Source organism: Perca fluviatilis, chromosome 24 (assembly GCF_010015445.1).
Source record: "Perca fluviatilis chromosome 24, GENO_Pfluv_1.0, whole genome shotgun sequence".
Taxonomy (NCBI): domain Eukaryota; kingdom Metazoa; phylum Chordata; class Actinopteri; order Perciformes; family Percidae; genus Perca; species Perca fluviatilis.
In genome coordinates this window covers 10,804,111-10,822,081 of record NC_053135.1, presented here as the reverse complement: position 1 = coordinate 10,822,081, position 17,971 = coordinate 10,804,111, and the positions used below count along the sequence as shown (strand labels likewise).

The following is a 17,971-nucleotide window of genomic DNA, read 5'->3' as shown; positions in this document are numbered from 1 at the left end:
AGCATTTCCTCTTGACTTTATATTGTAAAGAAAACAAAACAGAAAAACAAGACCGTTTTCTATGGAAGTAAGCCTAGAGGCATCTCAACAGCTACAATCATCTCACAGTAACATCAGGACAACGCTTCCAGGACAGAAACACAGCTTAATTAAACACAAGGAATCATGCAGAAACCAAAACAAATCAATGCATAACAGTTAGCTGAACATAGTTCAGAGTATTGGATGTGTCATAATCACAATGCCATGAAGAGGCATTACTTTTGGCCCACACTCAGGTGCCACACTGACACACAGTGCCAGGAGGCCAGAGAGAAGGCGCTTCTTCAATACACACAAAGGTTCTCTCTCGTCAACAGCACGTCATTGTACAATTATTCATTATTTGTACAATGTGACACGTTGGACAGGAAAGAAACCTGTGGGCTTTATGTAGCTGGCTTGTAATGAACTGCTCACTCTGTAGACTTTAATTCCTTTGTGGCCATTTTGAACTTGCGTTACACTCTGGTTGGGCTCTACCTGATCAAGTACACCTAAGCTAGTCAAAGATAGGCTAATGCTGCATTCAGAATATATAACGCCCTACTAATATAAGTGCAACGTTTGCATGAATTTCAATTTTTGGGCCATCCCAGCATATGTTACATCTGAACTGGTCAGGTGTACAATTACACAAGGACATGTTGGCATAAGCTTCGTAAGTGCTCAGGGAGCCTCCTGTGTGTGGAGAAATTAAAATCCTTCTTCAAACTACCGCCCTGTAATGCACTGTGCACAAAGATATTTAAAGATTTTTGTCCTTAAAAATACACAAAAACACTTCCCATTCCAGTTAGCTAGCTAAATGTCTGTCCACATTTGAGCAGTTGTTATTCTCGAGATCTTTTTACGGACTGGATCAGTTCTGGTTCTATGAAGACCTCATCTTTTTGTAAAGGCAAACATGGTCTTATACATTTGCCAACAGTCCAGGTAGAGCTTTGGTAGAGTGTTACAGACATTAAAAATGGCCACCATGGGATATGAGACTGGCCCAAATATAAAACTTTACTTATTAAACATGGTTGGGGTTTGTTCACTTAATTCATGATTTAATAGAAACAATAGAGAAGTTAATGATAAAACATAAATTATCTATTATTCCAAGCATAACGTTGTATAGGCCTAATGTTACTTTAAAAGGACTTAATAAAGAGGCTAAAAAAAGCTTGAAATGAACTGACCCCAACCCTAACTGTGATAAAACACACTTTTGTTTTCAAATGGTCATTTAACAAGTAAACCAAAGCATATATTTCTCACATGATTGAATTGGAGCTCCTTTAGAAAATAAGCCAGCTTTAAAACCCAAAAGCACAGATAAAGAAGTTGTGATACCTAAACATAGTAGGCAGAACTCCTCTTGTTTCATAACATATTTGAAATAATTGTCTCAAAAGCAATTTCCACAAGATTAAGAGTTGGAACATCTCGTTTGGAACAGAACTGTTGTCAATGCATTTCATCATATAGCAATACATCAAGAGTGTTAGATACTGATCAACAAGTCCATGTACTGTATATAACATCAGCGACTTAGTTAATGATACAATTTGTATCAAACAAGGATTTTCTCTGTCTAGCATGGATTCAACAGTTGACGCTGTTAGCCAAAAGCCCAGCGGGGGGAGTCTTAAATATATTTACAATACATACATGTTTTGTTCTGATGTCCAAATGTCCTCTGTCTGTAGCAGATGCCAGAGTTGACCCAAATGAAAAGGGCCAGAGAGAGAGAGATAGAAAGAGAGAAAGAGAGAGAGAAAGAGAGAGATGTCCCTTACTAAAACTAAGGTACACACGACAGGGTCACCCATCTCTATAACTACAACTTTGACCAAAATACCAACGTCATCTCAAATAAGACGACCATCTTTCAGACACCCATTTTTTACCAACATGGAAAAAGCCCCACAAATGGCCACACAACACCAACACACACAAAGAGATTAATACAATACACAGACCTTGGTCAAATAGTAGTTTGAAACTGTCATGTGATGATGGATTGATGGAAAAGAAAATTTGCAAACACCGTTTGACTCAGCTCTGAGAATAAGTACAGTGTACAATGCACATTATGTGTGTGTATAGTCACTACAAATCAGAATCATAATAGGTGGTGGAAATGCTTAAATCATCCTTCATATCTGATGTATGCGATACCAACTCTAAGTTATGATTTGGCTGTAAAAAAGGGCCTTTTGAATTTGATGCATTAAAAGTCCTGCATGTGAAATACACATAATAAGCTAATAAATAAATAAAAAAGACTAACTGGGAAGGTTACACATTGGAACAAGTTGCACTTTGTGTCAAAGTCTTGTCAAAACTTTTAGGCAAAGTACCAACATTTGTCTACTACAAACGGCAACAATTTAAATTTCTTCAGCTATATTACAGACTTTGTGAGATGATGACAAATACAAGGTGGTCCTTTGTTACAACCTACCCCACTACTGGGGTAGGTTGTAACACATACTGGGGTAAGTTGTAACAGGTAGACAAAATTAACAAAAACTAAGGCTAGTCAAGTGATATGCCACAACAACAGTTTTATTTTAAATGAATGGCTGCAACAATAAAATATGTGTGAATGTGGGGAGTGTACGTGCATGCACACGTGTGTATGCGTCTGTGTGTGCATGTCTGTACCTGCACGTTCATATGGTGGTGTTTGTGTGTGTAAGTGTGTGTTTATGTGTGTGTGAGTGAGAGCAAATTAACATAAACATACTTACCCCCATTCCACCGAACAAACAAATGAAATGCAGTCTTTATCAGTCACAATGGTGACAATAACAAACAAATTAAATGCATTCTTAAGTCACAATGGTGACACCAACTGTCATAAACGGTCCTTTTGCCGACTGCAACAATGAATTTTTTTCTCTAAGTGTCATAAGTACATCTCCAGCCTTGCACCCAGGAGACCAGGGTTTGTGTCCCACGTGTCATGGTTAAGTACTTTCCTAATCCCAACTGTCCTTGGCATCCTTAAGGAGCCAAGGACAGTTGGGTTTTGGAAAGTACTGTCCATGACACATGGGACAGAAACCCCAGTCTCCTGGATGAAGGACCTCCTATTCCTGGGTTATGAACCTCATCATAAGGTGCGCTCCTCACGAGTCTTGAACCCACAACCACTGTGTTCTTCCAACCAGCGTTCTATCACACTGAGCTACTGATCTGATAGTCCAGCCTGGTTGGAAGTTGTATTTATTGTTCATATTTCAGAGTTGAAGTCAGTAGCTTATCTCAGTGAGCTATTCCTGAAGCTGACATATCAGCTGTTGGTACTGTTATTTGTTGTTCACACTTTGTATTTGTCTATTCCTGTGTGTGTCCTATCTTAAGTGTTTGCACATACACTGGCAGCGAGCAGGTCTTGAACCTGACAACGCGCTTGGAAGGGTACTATTATCGCACACTCTCCGCGCCACCCGACCAACCTCCCAGCACGAAATTACGGAAAAGGCTTTTAGTTTTGGAGGAGAGAGCTCAGTGTGATAGAACTCTGGTTTGAGGAAACGCAGGTCATGGGTCATCATCCCGACAGATGAGCTCTGCAGAACAAAGACACGTTTCTTTGCAAGAAATTAGTGAAAGGACTAAGGTGCTTCTGATGTACTGGTAAAATTGTAAGTAAATAAAACAAATGCCATACGAAATGACAAAAACAACTTTCCTCCTTTGTGTAAATATAGTTATAGCAGTGGTTAAAGTGTATATGTTGACCCCAAGGAAATCACCAAAGTAAGATGTGTAGGGGTTTATTATGCAGCAGTTGAAACAACAGACAAAGTATTAACATGTCAGATAGTCATGATGCATTTAAAATGGTAAGAACCAACAAAACAAAGCGTCAAATCATTGTATATGCGGTTTGAGGGGAGAGTCACGCTTGGAAATGAGAGGCTGTCCGTCCTGTGCTTCCATTGGAGCCAACAAACATGGAACGGTCACTTAGAAATCTGCTGAAAGGATTACAGGAACTGAGGACATTGTTTTTGCAGGATATCATTTGGGACTGATTGGATATTGTCTGTAAGGACAAATGTTTACTGCAGAGGAAAACTGAAAGAAAATGTGTACTCAAGTACAGTATCTGAGTAAACCTGAGTTACATCCCAGCCCTGGAGATCAGTAGGCCTTGGATGGGAGACTGCCTGGGAATACCAAGCTTTTACACTTCTCTTTACAAACAGCTGCTGCTGCTTCACTGGAGACAGAGCTTTAACAAAAAAAATCTTTTAAAATGATCTACAAGTGAGGCAAAATAAAAGAGTAAAATAGTTTATTGTATCAGTAAAGATAACAGAAGGCACACATACAGTATCTCAGGGCAGACATCACACCAGTGTCAGTATCTTTCTCCAGCCTCCACATACACCACCTCCACTTAAACCACCATGTGATCATATAGCAAAATATAGCATTACATTACAGCCATTTCGTTCTGCAGGACCCAAAGGCTGGAAGTCATCCATCTTGGAGATGCTGGAGTGGATGCAATACATTAGCAGGCTAAGCTCAACTCTGCGGCTCATAGTACAACGTCAAGCAAATGCAGCCTTTTGCAAAAATATATTCATATATAATTATACACATTTTCTAGACATCGAAGCAAATCAACTATACAAAATGCAGAAAACTATCTCAGTACAATAACTGGGGAGTCGGTTTTAAGAAAGTCCATGCTTATTATTATTATTATTATTATTATTATTATTAGCATTGTAGTGGCAGGATTACAGAAAAATAGTAGCAGTACCTTTGTCATAAAACAGTTTAGGAAAAATTACAAGTCAATATAATGCCAAAAATATTAGCTTTGAAAACAAGAAAAAGTACACAAAAGACATTTCAATATACATGTTTATAGGAGGACTATAACATCTGGAAAATACAAGTGTGTCCCTTTCAAGCAGTATAAGGTTTACCCAAAAATCACAATTAGAAGTAAATCAGTTAAGGAGTGCCCATGGTTTTGAGATGCTTTTTGGTTGAAATACAGATCCCAGAGTTCATATACGCTACGCCATGCTACAAAACTACAACCGAGCAGGTTGTAGGGTCCCTGCGACGAGGAGAAATATTAAATATTGAGAAAAACGCTATGAGCGTAAAATCGTAATTTAAAGCTGTACTATTTTGAGAATACAGCCGCACGAGAAACATTTGAATTGTAAAATGCATTCGCCTTGTAGCTCGTGTTTCAAAGTACGTTTTTCCTGAAACAGTGAGTTACAAGTTATTGTAGGACTCTTTCCCCCCCCCCGTAAAAAAAAAAAAAAAAAAAGAAAAAAATCACAATTTCATCTTTTAATGTTACTATTCTTTCTTCAAAGTATTACAACTTTATTCTGGAAATCTCCAAATTCTTCTGTGGTTTTTTTTTGGCCCCAAGCCATTGAATCAAATAAAACCAAATCAGAACTACAATAGTTTCAGACAAAGAGTTGCATTCAAGCTCCAAGCCTAATCATCATTTTGCAACCAAAGCTTTTTTGGCAAAAGAGACATTTCTTTTCGATGACAGATTCTCTGATGAATTCAAATTTTCTGTGGCAAACACAACGTGGGGTATACGTGTTGGTAATCTCAAAAACACTGCTCAGTAATTCAGGTTCCTCCTGTAAAATACCTCCTGTTCCCTCCAGCTGCCAGGCTGTGGAGTCTAGAACGGGTAGCTGTCAAGGAAAGCCATTCCCTGCTCCGCTCCTTCGGCCAGGTACGGACCCTCGTCCTCGTAGCTCGGCGGGGGGGCGCCGTCCTCCTCGCACGGAGCCGGGACGGCGTCCGGGTCGGCCTTCAGACTCGGCCTCTGGTTGTCTGGGAAAGCCATGGAGAAAAGCGCCTCGGGGTTGCATACAAACTTGTAGACGTACCTTTCCCCAGCCACCTGCAGGAGCAGCCAATCAGAGGTGGGACAAATGAATGATGTTCACTGGACGATTAAAAGATGACCATTTAAAAAACATTTTTTATTAAATGAACTCAGATGTGATCGTGTAATACGACAATGTTCTGATAAGGACAACCCTAAACCCAACTTTTGCTTCATAATAAATGGGTTAGCGTAAGAGTTCTACGTCCTGTAACGCCCTGCAGTACACCATGAACTACTACAACTACTATTTCTAGTCACTGTTCCATTATCTTTATTATGACTATAATCGCCACTGTTCATCACCCCCCCAACCGGCACCGTCAGACACCGCCTACCAAGAGCCTGGGTCTGTCCCAGGTTTCTCCCTAAAATTGAGTTTTTCCTCGCCACGGTCGTACTAAATGCTTGCTCTTGGGGGAATTACTGGAATTGTTGGGTCTTTGTATGACGTAGAGCGTGGTCTAGACCTACTCTATCTGTACATACATGTGTCTTGAGATAACTCTTGTTATGATTTGATACTATAAATAAAATTGAATTGAATGGAGTACTGGAGGAGAGAAGTGAAACCTGCCTTTACCTTCTGCATGATGCCCTTCTCGTAGTAGTACCTCAGCGAGCGGCTCAGCTTGTCGTAGTTCATGGCCGGTCGGTTCTTTTGGAGCCCCCAGAGCCGAGCCACCTGACACAACAACAAAAAATTAAAAAAATATATTAAAAAAAAGCAATAAAACATCCAGCTGAATAATATTCAAGCCTTTCTAACAGTATGCCCCGTGTGGTGTTCGCCGACGACTGACCTCCTCAGGATCGATGAGTTTGAACTCCATGTTGCGTCCCGTCCAGACGATCAGATGCCCGTTGGCCGGGTTGTCCAGCAGCGTGAGCAGGAACTGCCAGAGCTGCAGGGAGCCGCGGCGCTGGTACGGCAAACCCTCCTGCTTCACTTTACCTGCTTACAGAGTCCAACAGGAAACAATAAGTACACCTCTCGCTATTTCGGGGCACCACAATAGTCATTATTAGGTCTATTCCTTCCAGATCATCAGCAGCAGTAGTAATTAGAAATACTTTTTTAAAAGTTCAAATTCTGTCTTACCTTCCAGTCTGTCTGGCACAACGCAAGTGTCATCATAGTACAAACGTGGCTCTCTGTCAGGACCAAACCCTGCGGGGCGTAAAAATTTTATATTAGGACATTTTACATTTGTTCTACTGTGAAAGAACTTATTTTTTCTTATCATTTAAACTGTATTGAACATTTTGATAAAATTACAAACGAGTTGAAGATCCATAAGAAAGAGCTTTGAATGGACCAAGACCAATGCCCATTTTCCAAACTATCGGTATCTTAAAAAAATAAAAAATAAAAACGGACAAAACCCCCTTCAACCATGTTCTGAGTGCTGGCGTTGTATAGTTTGTCCACCAGAGGGCGCTCTACAGCCTCCCTGTTGGCAACACGCTTTGATTTCTTTTGTTTTGTTATTGTGTTTTTGTTCAAAAGGACTTTAAGTTTCATCTTAAGTTGGTATTTTTATACATTCTATTTATCAGAACTCATATTTTGATGTTCCCTTGTGACAATAAAACAAGTTTATTTTTAAGCTGCATTATTATATTATTTTAGTGAGGACTCATAAATAACTAATGTTAGGGAAATCTGTTTGTTTTGTTATGCGTTTCTGGATTTAAAAAAAAAATTTTTATATATATATATATATATATATATATATATATATAATATAATTTTTTATTATATATATATATATATATATATATATATATATATATATATATATATATATATATATATATATATATATATATATATATATATATATATATATATATATAATATTCTGATATATATCGGAATATCAGAGTTTTTAAATCACCAAATATTTGTATCGATATCGGCCTTAAAAATCCTTTATCTGTCGGGCTCTAATGTATAATGACAAAACGTAAACATAAATTGAATAATAATAATAATAATAATAATAATACAATAAAGTAAAAAGAAAAATGACAAAAAAATAAATAAAATCTACAAAGTGACATGTGAGCTTTCTCTTTCTCTCTTGTAATGCAACAAGAACTTATTTTAAAAGCCAACACACAAACTTACCAACACTGTTATTCTGGTACAAGACTGAAGACTTCCCAAACGACGACTGGCAGGTTTGAACTTCTGGAAGACACACAAAGCATGCTTTCTGGTCTCTGAATCACTACTAAAACACTGCCATTTAAAACTGTTCCTGTCAGAGCCGTGTTAATTAGGTTTTGCACATTCAAAAATGTAGCAATTGTGCGTAGACGTAGCAAGATGACACCCTCACCTGAGTCAAAGCCAAAGTCTCTTGGCTCTTGTTTGATGGAGACATGGCTGAAGGCGGTCTGGGGCCGGGCCAGACCTGGACCAGGCGGCCCCGGCTCTGGGTATCGTGGATCCACCAGCTCCTGTTTGAAGCTTCTGGGCCCGTTGGGAACCAGGGGCTCCGAAAGGTGGCGCTGATACGGCGGGCGCCCATCGCGGCTCGAGGGTTGGTACGGCGTGTTGACCGCTTTCTCCGGAGGGAGGAAAGACAAGCAGGGCTCCGACAGCTGCCGCTGGAACCTGCAGCGTGGAAGAACGCCAGAGGAGCTTTCAGGATTTGAACTTGCTTCGTTTCCAGCTTAAAATGCTATTAAACCGCGTATCTTGGAATAATCATTGATTATTCTCTCTCAGTTAAGCCTCGCATTCAGTAAGTGGTGAAAAAAAATTGAAGTTGAAATTGGGTTTTTATTTCAGAAACTTGCTTTTCCTCCTGAGGCCAAAGAGAGACTGGTTGCTGCCACCTTTGGGTCTGTGCTGGATTACGGCGATGTTGTTTGTACATGCTGGATACGGTCTGCCATGGAGCACTGACATTTATCACAAATCTCATAGCCCTGACTCAGCATTGTTCAGTGTCTGCTTGGCCTTGTATGAGTAGACTTAACCATTGGCATGCTCTTATTTGTGAGGCTGTTCTTACCTTCGGGTGTACATCCTACAATAAAGTATGGGAAGTTATTCCATCTAAACGTTCCCTGATGTCCGTACTGAACTGGGAATAAGGGCGTGTAAGTATGGTGCTCCCTCGGCTTGGAATCAGTTACAAAACCACACCAATCTTTGGGAGCTGGTTTCATTGGACGCATTCGAAGCGATTCTAAAATGACTTGGAATCCAGCACATCTGGCTGTAGATGTTTCAAATGTTTAATATCTTTCATCTATCTTAATATCAGCGTTTTGTCTCCATTTGAAATTGTTAGAAAATGTGTTTTATGTCTGATACCATATTATTTGTGCTGCTACCTGGCTTTTACTCCTGACTGGTTAAATAAAAAGTATTAACTTTTGTGGCCTGGTTGGCTCAGTGGGTAGAGCAGGCACACAGGTTTCGACTCCGACCTGCGGCCCTTTGCTGCATGTCATTCCCCCTCTCTCTCCCCCCTTTCATGTCTTCATATGTCCGATGAAAAATAAAAAAGGTCTAAAAATGCTCCATTATTAACTTTTGAACTCACCTTGGTTCTGTGCTAAAAGATGCAGCGGGGCAGCTGACAGGAGGCAGAGCAAACTGCTGGCTTTGGTTGGGCTGTGGGAGGATGCGGTGGTGGGAGGGGCTCGGGCCAGGAGCGTGGCCCGGGGGGCAGTTATTGGTCAGCTGGGGGGCAGACGGCTGCAACTGCCTCTGTACGGGTGGAGGTCCTGCAGGATGGGCGGAGCCGCACTGTACGGGTGTGGAGGCTGGAGTCAGAGCTTTGAGCCCAGCTGGCTTGTTGTCACAGGCACTGAGGAGAGAAAACAGGAAGCAGCTGTAATCTTAAACGTCTGCATGATATGCATATATTTATGATTAAAAAAAAAATAAAAAATCATACAACACACTGGCCTACAACAGTCATTTTGTACCTGTAACTATAAAGGCACATGTCAGCGTGAGGCGTTCTGCAGGGAGACAGGTCTTTTGACGGACTGGGCTCTCTCTTCACTTTGCTGGCAGGCGGTCCATGAAACATCACTACACACACACACACACACACACACACACACACACACACACACACACACACACACACACACACACACACACACACACACACACACACACACACACACACACACACACACACACACACACACACACACACACACACACACACACACACACACACACACACACACACACACACACACACACACAAATTTATACTTTGTTTTCAGAATCACAATCAGCTTTCTTGGCCAGGTTTGCGCAAACAAACAAGGAATTGGACTCCGGTTAATCTTTGCTCTCAAACTACAACACTCACTTAACATATAAAGAATAAAAAAAGGAAGGAGAGTAAGAAATATAAAAAAATATATATATACTGTTAAGTAGGCAGTATAACAATACAATAGAATTTAGAAGATGAAATGGTATTAGATTATACTAACAAAAAAGACTTAAGAGAGTATCAAATATTATATATTTAGATATTATTATATAAATATGATGTGTTATTTATTTTTTATGTGCTAAGGTTTTTAGATATTTATTAAAGAGACTTCTGCCACTACTTCAATACAATGTAAGTGAACAGAATTGTGTTTTTTTGTGTGAGCTCAAAGCCACAGAAAAAAAAAAAAAAAGGTCCTGGTTAACCGACAAAAATACTGTCAACAATTTCAACAACTGTCTTAAAGAAATTACAAACGTGAACAGCTGGACTAAGCCTGGTTGTTACAGAATACCTAAGGAGGAGCTACCATCTGAAAAAGTAAAATTAACTCCTGTGACAGTTTCTTGTCAAACAAACATTTTTAAGTGACACAGCGATGTCTTCGGTGTCTTATTTTTAGAGATGTAGTTTTGTGTTTGAGCAGAAAAGAAGGAAAGCCTCCTATCTGATCTCAGCGGCGAGGTTTCCATCCACAGCGCAATCGCTGTCAGATTTATTTTCCGGACCCGGAGTCGTTGAGTTGAGGCAAGCTATCGAGCAGCAATAAATACATGCAGTACGTGTTTGGCAGTGGCAGTAAATGTTCCATTTCCCCAGGTCTTATCTGTGACATCATTATTTAAAAAAAAGGTACCATTACCTGCACCACATGATTACCATCATCTAATTGGCACAGATCCACTGTTGGCTGGTGTGAGGGTCATATACTGTAACTCCATAAACACAATAAAATCTTTATCTGGAAGAAAAACTGCACAAAGCCTCAACAATGTACAATTTGGAGGTACTTGTACTTTACTTGAGTACTTCCATTTTATGCAACTTTATACTGTTACTACAGCAGAAAGGGAATATTGTACTTTACTACATTTATCTGACAGCTATAGTTACTGGTTACTATACGGATTATACATCCTAAACATATGAGTATTTGTGTAGTATTGCTACTTTATTTATGGATTAGTCTGGTGCACCGGAAGTACTGTACATTGCAAGTACAATGTCAGACTGTGCCATTCCACTTCTGGTATTTGTGGGTTACCGTTCTCAGAGTCCATTCGCCACGGAAACCGACAACAACCTCCGGAGCCACCAAGCTAGATGCTGAAAATGGCAAGTTTTGATGAAAATTTTAATTGTGCAATAAGGCAGGCCTGCTTTGTTCTTTCTTCACACGTTACTGTACTGTGTGAACAGTTAACTTCATTTAAGTTTTTTTATGTGGCTTTTTCTATTGTGGGTTGCAAATGCTTGCTTCCTTGCTGGGACTATTTGCAGAGCTGCGTCCGGAGCCTAGCTCTTTCCAAGACGATTTGGATTGGTTAAAAGAAATGCAAATAAGAGAGTGTTTTCTCGCTCCTTTCGCCAAATGTATGTGTTGATGTAGTCTTGCTTGGCCAGATCTTCCTACACCGCGGCGCTGCGGAGGACGGTCTGGCTAGTCCCCACAGAATTCCGGGATGGGAGAAAAATGTGCTCTGATTTATTGGCATTTCTTTAAACCAATCACAATTGTCTTGGGCGGCGCAAACCGCTGTATGGAGCCACAGTGCCGCTGCAAAATCACTTCGGGGAGGAACTTGTTTTGGTGCAACATGTGTAGGCCTACGTTCAAAAGTTGTTTTAGTCGTGCAACAGAATACTCCGATTGGACAGATAGTCTAGCTAGCTGTCTGGATTTACCCTGCAGAGATCTGAGGAGCAGTTAACCATAGTCATCAGAAATCCACCCAAGGTTAGAACGCCAACACAAAGGAAGCCCAAGGCAACGGATATCCGGGCTAATTGAGCGAAATCCGGCGGAATTTCGGGCGGCAACAGAGCAATCCTGGAAGTGGAACATCGAGGATATAGGCTGTGTGTGGTGTAGCCAGACCTTACTCATGGAGTAAGATCTGACAATGAGAGACTACTTATTGATAAATCTTTTTGTTTTTGTTTTAAAGCTTACAAATGTATAGCGTCATCTTTTCTTAGTCTTAGTAATTTCCATAATCAGCTAGGTGCTGGAGTTTTCAGGAAAAAGTCACTCAAACAGGTCTAAGTAGAGCAAATGTTTGGGGCTATTTCCACGTGTCGAGGCATAAATAAAGCGTGTTATTCTACTAAATGCTTTAAAAGGTCCCATGGCATGAAAATTTCACTTTATGAGGTTTTTTAACATTAATATGAGTTCCCCCAGCCTGCCTATGGTCCCCCAGTGGCTAGAAATGGTGATAGGTGTAAACCGAGCCCTGGGTATCCTGCTCTGCCTTTGAGAAAATGAAAGCTCAGATGAGCCGTTTTGGAATCTGCTTGTTATGAGGTCATAACAAGCAAGGTTACCTCCCCTTTCTCTGCTTTGCCCGCCCAGAGAATTTGGCCAACCCATGAGAGAGAGACATCATGGCTTTCAAACGAGAAAAGTGGCAGTTGGTCAAGGCCACACCCCCACCCTCCACCTTGCCACTCCCACTCTCCTCCTCAATAGCTTCAGACACAGAAATGGCACATACTAATATTATTATATTATATTGTAGGACTGGCTCTAGTGGCTGTAGTTCTGCACCAAAGCTGAATTTCGGGAAAGAGACTTCAGATACAGTATTAGGGGACCACTAAGGTCTATATAAAAGCATCCAAAGAGCACCATGTCATGGGACCTTTAATTCAATTTCAATTGTATTTGTAAGTGACAGTGTGCAATTTAAAACATAAATGTAATCATTTAATGCATTGCACCAGAGTTAGCCTTAGGCTAATTTAGTTCCTTGTTCGCTGTTTTACAACTCCGAGCCCCCTCTATAAATATTCGAGGAGGAGCAGCTACTCACAGTTATTGGACTGGAAATCTGGGACAAATTGCTCGTCATCAGGAACCTGAGCTGTCGGAGGGGAAAAGACAGGATGTTAAAAGACCCTTCTTATCACATTTACTAAATTCTTCATACAATATTAATACAGTATTGAGTGCTTTAGATTTCTCTGCTTTAGTTAGTTATTTGCTACATTTCCCCATTAATACTCTCTGTGGAAGGGGCATGAGCACACTGCTTTAAAATCAGAGAAGTGCATGCACAGTGTGTAATAGTCAATTTGTGCATTTTGTGTCATGACGCTTGCAGGTCTCACCTTCTGCGATCCATATTTCCTGGAGCTGGATCAGATCTTGAAAGAGCTCTGCAAGACAGTGATGAATTATATATATTATATATTAAAATATACGTAACAATATGCGTAGTCAGTATTACTTTCCTTAGTGAAATAACTTTTATATTGTAACCAAGTTACTTTCCAAAAACTCTCCCAGACAACCATTTCACTCTTCCAGGTAACCAGTAAATACCAACACAGTAAACCCTTTTCCATGTGGCCATGACGCCATGATGAGCCTACCTTCTGTGTCCTGAGCCAGCTCTGTGTCCATGAACTTCCTTTTCCGGTCGCTGAGACATCTCTCTGCTCCCTCTGCGTGACATTTCTAGGAGTTTGACAACAAAACTGTTTAGTGAACATAAATCGTAAACCCTAAATGCAAAATCAGTCGTCGATCGGCTTTCTGCACAGGGTGAAAAACTCACGCTCTCTGGGACCACGAAAGGGACCTGCTGGTCATAAAAGCCGTCCATGTTGCAGAAGTCTTCACCCTGCAATAAGGAGGGGTGGGAGGACAGATGAGCACAATATATTAGATGCACAATGCATTGGCTGCTACTACTACTACTACTACTACTACTACTACTACTACTACTACTACTACTACTACTATATAACTATCATCTTTTTCATGTATCTTTGCATTTTGCTGACATACTGACGCCACAGCGAGATTTACAGGGACTATAAAAGCTTTATCATCAAGGACAGGGTTATGCAACATCCTGTAACTTAAATCTGACATGCATACAAGCTGCAGGAGGAACTGCTCTTCAAAGACGTCTGAATAGGTGATGCTAGTTGAGATAAACAGAAAAGCAGCTGTATAGTCCATTAGGTCTGTGCAATTAACGAAACATTTTATCACGATTGCAATTTTGGCTCCTAATGATCTTTAAAAACAAAATAATCAAGAAAAACGATTATTTCGCTGTGGCGGATCTGAGCCTGGGAGCACCTGGCCAGTCCTCCCAGGCCATTTGACCCCACCTGCCCCGGGACCAGTGTGCAGCATTCCCTTGACCGAGCACCATTAGGATTTCATTCTGTTTAGTTATTTCCTCCTCATGTTCCACACATTCTTCACTGTACTGTCATCTATCACTGATACTGACAACCACACCTCATCGCCTTCCTGCTTGCATTGTTATTTCATAAATGCCACTTCATTATTGTTAAGTTGACTGCGCATCTCCCTATTTTGTTGTAGGCTGTGAGCCGGTCATAACATTTGCACATTATGTTTTGCACGTTAACTCTTATTTTGTCTCGTGTTCTGAATGAAAAGTATGAAGAAGGGTAATCTCACAGTTCCAGGTGCTTTCACTATTGATCTTCTTTTTTTTTTTTTTTTACTTCAATAAATGCAACATTTCTCCAATGAGTAATTGTGTTAAATAATCGTGACTTCAATATTTTTTCCATATTCGAGCAGCCCTATAATCCATTTTCCTTCAGTCTGGCAGCACTGTTAATCTCTAATGTAGTTTGGATAAATCTTTGTTTTAATGCCGCAAAATCCACAGGCATTTTTATTTATTTTTAAACACCACCACAGCAAGAAAAGGAGTTTTATCAAGTGGTCAAACATGACATAGCCTAATGCACTTAGTTGAAGTCTGCTGAATAATAGGTGGTTTTAACAGGTTTATAGGAAGGCAATTAAATGGAATAGTGCCCCATTTTCAGAACTCTCCTGAACATGACTACACAACTGATGTATATGTCAATTATATAAAGGCTTTAAAAAGGATAAACCATGTTTAAGAACATAATCATTGTTTTGTGTGACAAAATAATCTCAACTCAAAAAGATCTTTGTCTGAGCTTTTGACCACATCTCACAGTTTTCATGGATGAATGGAGCTGGCTCAGGTGTCAACACACTAGTAAGTGGGGCTTTCAGTCCAGATTGTCACACATACAGTTCCCACGGTCAAGAGTTAACTTTATGGTTGAATTATTGTTTTGATTTTTGTTAACAAAATTGTATCAGAAATCACGTAGGCTATACTTCACAAAATTACTTCAATAAAGTGTTTTTATGGCTTTAGTATGAGTTAGTAACTTTACAAACCTTTCCATTAGCATAGGTGATAGAAAAATGGGTCCAAACCTGATAAGGGATTTCAAAGTCAGGCTCTAACCAATTAAAACCCATTCAAAAGCATATTATAGAAGTTAATCAAACTAAATTCAGTACAATTTAAAAAATACTAAAAAGGTAAATTAACTCATAGCTTTATCTCGTAATTGTTAGATGATGATTACAACATACGAAATTCAAGTCAAAAATTCAATTTTTTTTTTTTTATGATGAATGCAGTGGGCTTCAGTAAGTAAACAACAGCCCTCGCTACAACTGCTTTTGTTCGAAGAATTGTGGTATTGGAAGTTTGGTTAATTTGCTCAAACGAAACCAACACAAAATAAAATGATTCAGTTGACTATAAACAGAACAAAAACTAAAATAAAAGATTTGTGAATGGAGTTTGGCGTGACACACGGGAGAGGCCAGCACGTATCGTGGGACCTTGTTTTTTTTTTTCTCAATGAGGTGAAACTTGACTCTCGCAAGGGGGGTGGGGAGAGAGAAAGAAGAGAGACACCAGCTCACCATTGAGAAATTTACCACAGCAGAGAGAAAGATACACGCTGCTACTGATGCTAGCAGGCCGTAAAGACAGCTGCTGCAAACGGAAATACCGCGCTGCAGAGCTGACAGATGCGGGGGAAATGGACGCAATGTTGCCTTTGATTTTCAGAAAATGGCGTTCGCCTCTTAACCCATATCTGCTCACAGCCAGCAAAAAAACAACAACGCGACGACGCCGTTGATGTAATACAACGAAGCAAAAACAAGCCCACGTATGCACGCTAGTTTTTATAAAGTGATATGATAACAATGCAGGACTCACTTGATACGTGAAGATTCTTGTCAGTGTGAAAATGAACGCAGACTTCCTCCCCCTACATCCCCTGCAGCTCCTCGTATCAAAACTCGGCTGTGGATTTTCCTCAATGAAGAGCTCTGACCGCTGGATCTAAAAGCCCGATCCCTGTGCTGCCCTCCCATTGGCTAGAACACAAAGTCAGTCAAAGGGCGAGCCAATCGTCTTCAAGACTGCTCTGACATCCGTCCCTTGTGTTTTTTATGAATGGCCGCGTTTCATTCATGGCTCCAAAGCTCTCTTAAAGTGCCAGAGCGTCAATTCCATTTAGTAAGTAAGTAAATAAATTAATCTGAACTAAATTCTCAGTTCTACATGTATATGAACAAATAAAATAATCGTAAAAATAGAAATAAATAAACAGAATGGTTTAACTAATGTATTATTATATGCAGAGGTGGGTAGAGTAGCCAAAAATTGTACTCAAGAAAGTACTTCAGAATAATATGACTCAAGTAAAAGTAAAAAGTAGTCATCCAAATAATTACTTGAGTAAGAGTAAAAAAGTACTTGGTGAAAAAACTACTCAAGTACTGAGTAACTGTTGAGTAACGTCTGATTTTTTTTTTAACACAAGCATTCAATCAGACGGACAAAAATACAAAATAATCATATTTAGGCAAATTATAGTTCATCCAATCAATTAAATACATTTAAATTAATTAATTAATTAATTACAAAATAGTTTAAATTAAAATAATCCAGGTAAATTCAAGTACTTAAAAAATAAAATCAATAAAATAATAATACATAAGCACAAGTAACACAAATTTCCAAACCTTTATACTTTTTTTTACCAGGCTCTGCAGGCAGAACTAGAACAAGGTAATGTAGCTGCTGTTTGGTACTTTTACTAAGGTAAACATGCTTTCAATCACAAAGGTGGATCACTTGTTATCGGGTTCAATCGCCGTGGTAACTCATGCTGGACGCCTAACCTGGTCGGGAGCAGGTTATGTTGGAGATCAGAGATCAACCGGTGTAAAAGCACCGCCTACAATACTCCATTGATAACGGCGTCACCGTTCTTAGAAGATCAGGCGGAGCTCGGTGCGCGGAAAGAGAGAGAGAGAGAGAGAGAGAGAGAGAGAGAGAGAGAGAGAGAGAGAGAGAGAGAGAGAGAGAGAGAGAGAGAGAGTGCGCTCATACAAAAAACATTTAGAGACCGACAGCCCCGTTAACATTACCTGATGGGTATATTTGCCGTGTGTAATGCGCACTACGGTTTGAATTATGTTTTTTATATTTTTTTATTTGCTCTCACGATCGCTACCTCTGCCAGGGTTGCAAATGAAATAAAAGGCTAAAGCAACGGCAGTTTATGGAAAGTACAAGTGTAATTATGGTCAGATCTTGTGCCTGACTGATGGGGAAGTGATATTGATAAGAGTTGTTTTTTTTTTGCCAGCTGTCATCCTGTTTTAGGAAGCAGCGACTGTATTGCGTTTTGCCTGTAGGCTAAAACC

General features: G+C 39.9%; 1 protein-coding gene across 3 annotated transcripts; it reads right to left on the bottom strand.

Annotated features, from left to right (window-relative positions):
• Window positions 1–4,322: 4,322 nt before the first annotated feature.
• Window positions 4,323–16,591, bottom strand: LOC120554105 (ETS translocation variant 5-like). 3 transcript variants are annotated; one of them, XM_039792720.1, is made up of 14 exons: window positions 16,473–16,583; window positions 15,632–15,670; window positions 13,980–14,045; window positions 13,795–13,879; window positions 13,531–13,578; window positions 13,233–13,283; window positions 9,887–9,995; window positions 9,499–9,765; window positions 8,281–8,558; window positions 8,067–8,129; window positions 7,035–7,103; window positions 6,736–6,890; window positions 6,516–6,617; window positions 4,323–5,947 (listed from the first exon to the last, which is right to left on the bottom strand). In XM_039792720.1, the coding sequence occupies exons 3-14, from the start codon at window positions 14,025–14,027 to the stop codon at window positions 5,723–5,725; spliced, it is 1,500 nt and encodes a 499-aa protein (XP_039648654.1). In that variant the 5' UTR covers window positions 14,028–14,045; window positions 15,632–15,670; window positions 16,473–16,583; the 3' UTR covers window positions 4,323–5,722. The 3 variants fall into 3 exon arrangements, with proteins under 3 accessions (XP_039648654.1, XP_039648653.1, XP_039648655.1); XM_039792719.1 differs by lacking the exon at window positions 15,632–15,670 and having other exon boundaries at window positions 16,473–16,591; XM_039792721.1 differs by lacking the exon at window positions 15,632–15,670 and having other exon boundaries at window positions 6,736–6,887; window positions 16,473–16,591.
• Between the last annotated feature and the right edge of the window lie 1,380 nt (window positions 16,592–17,971).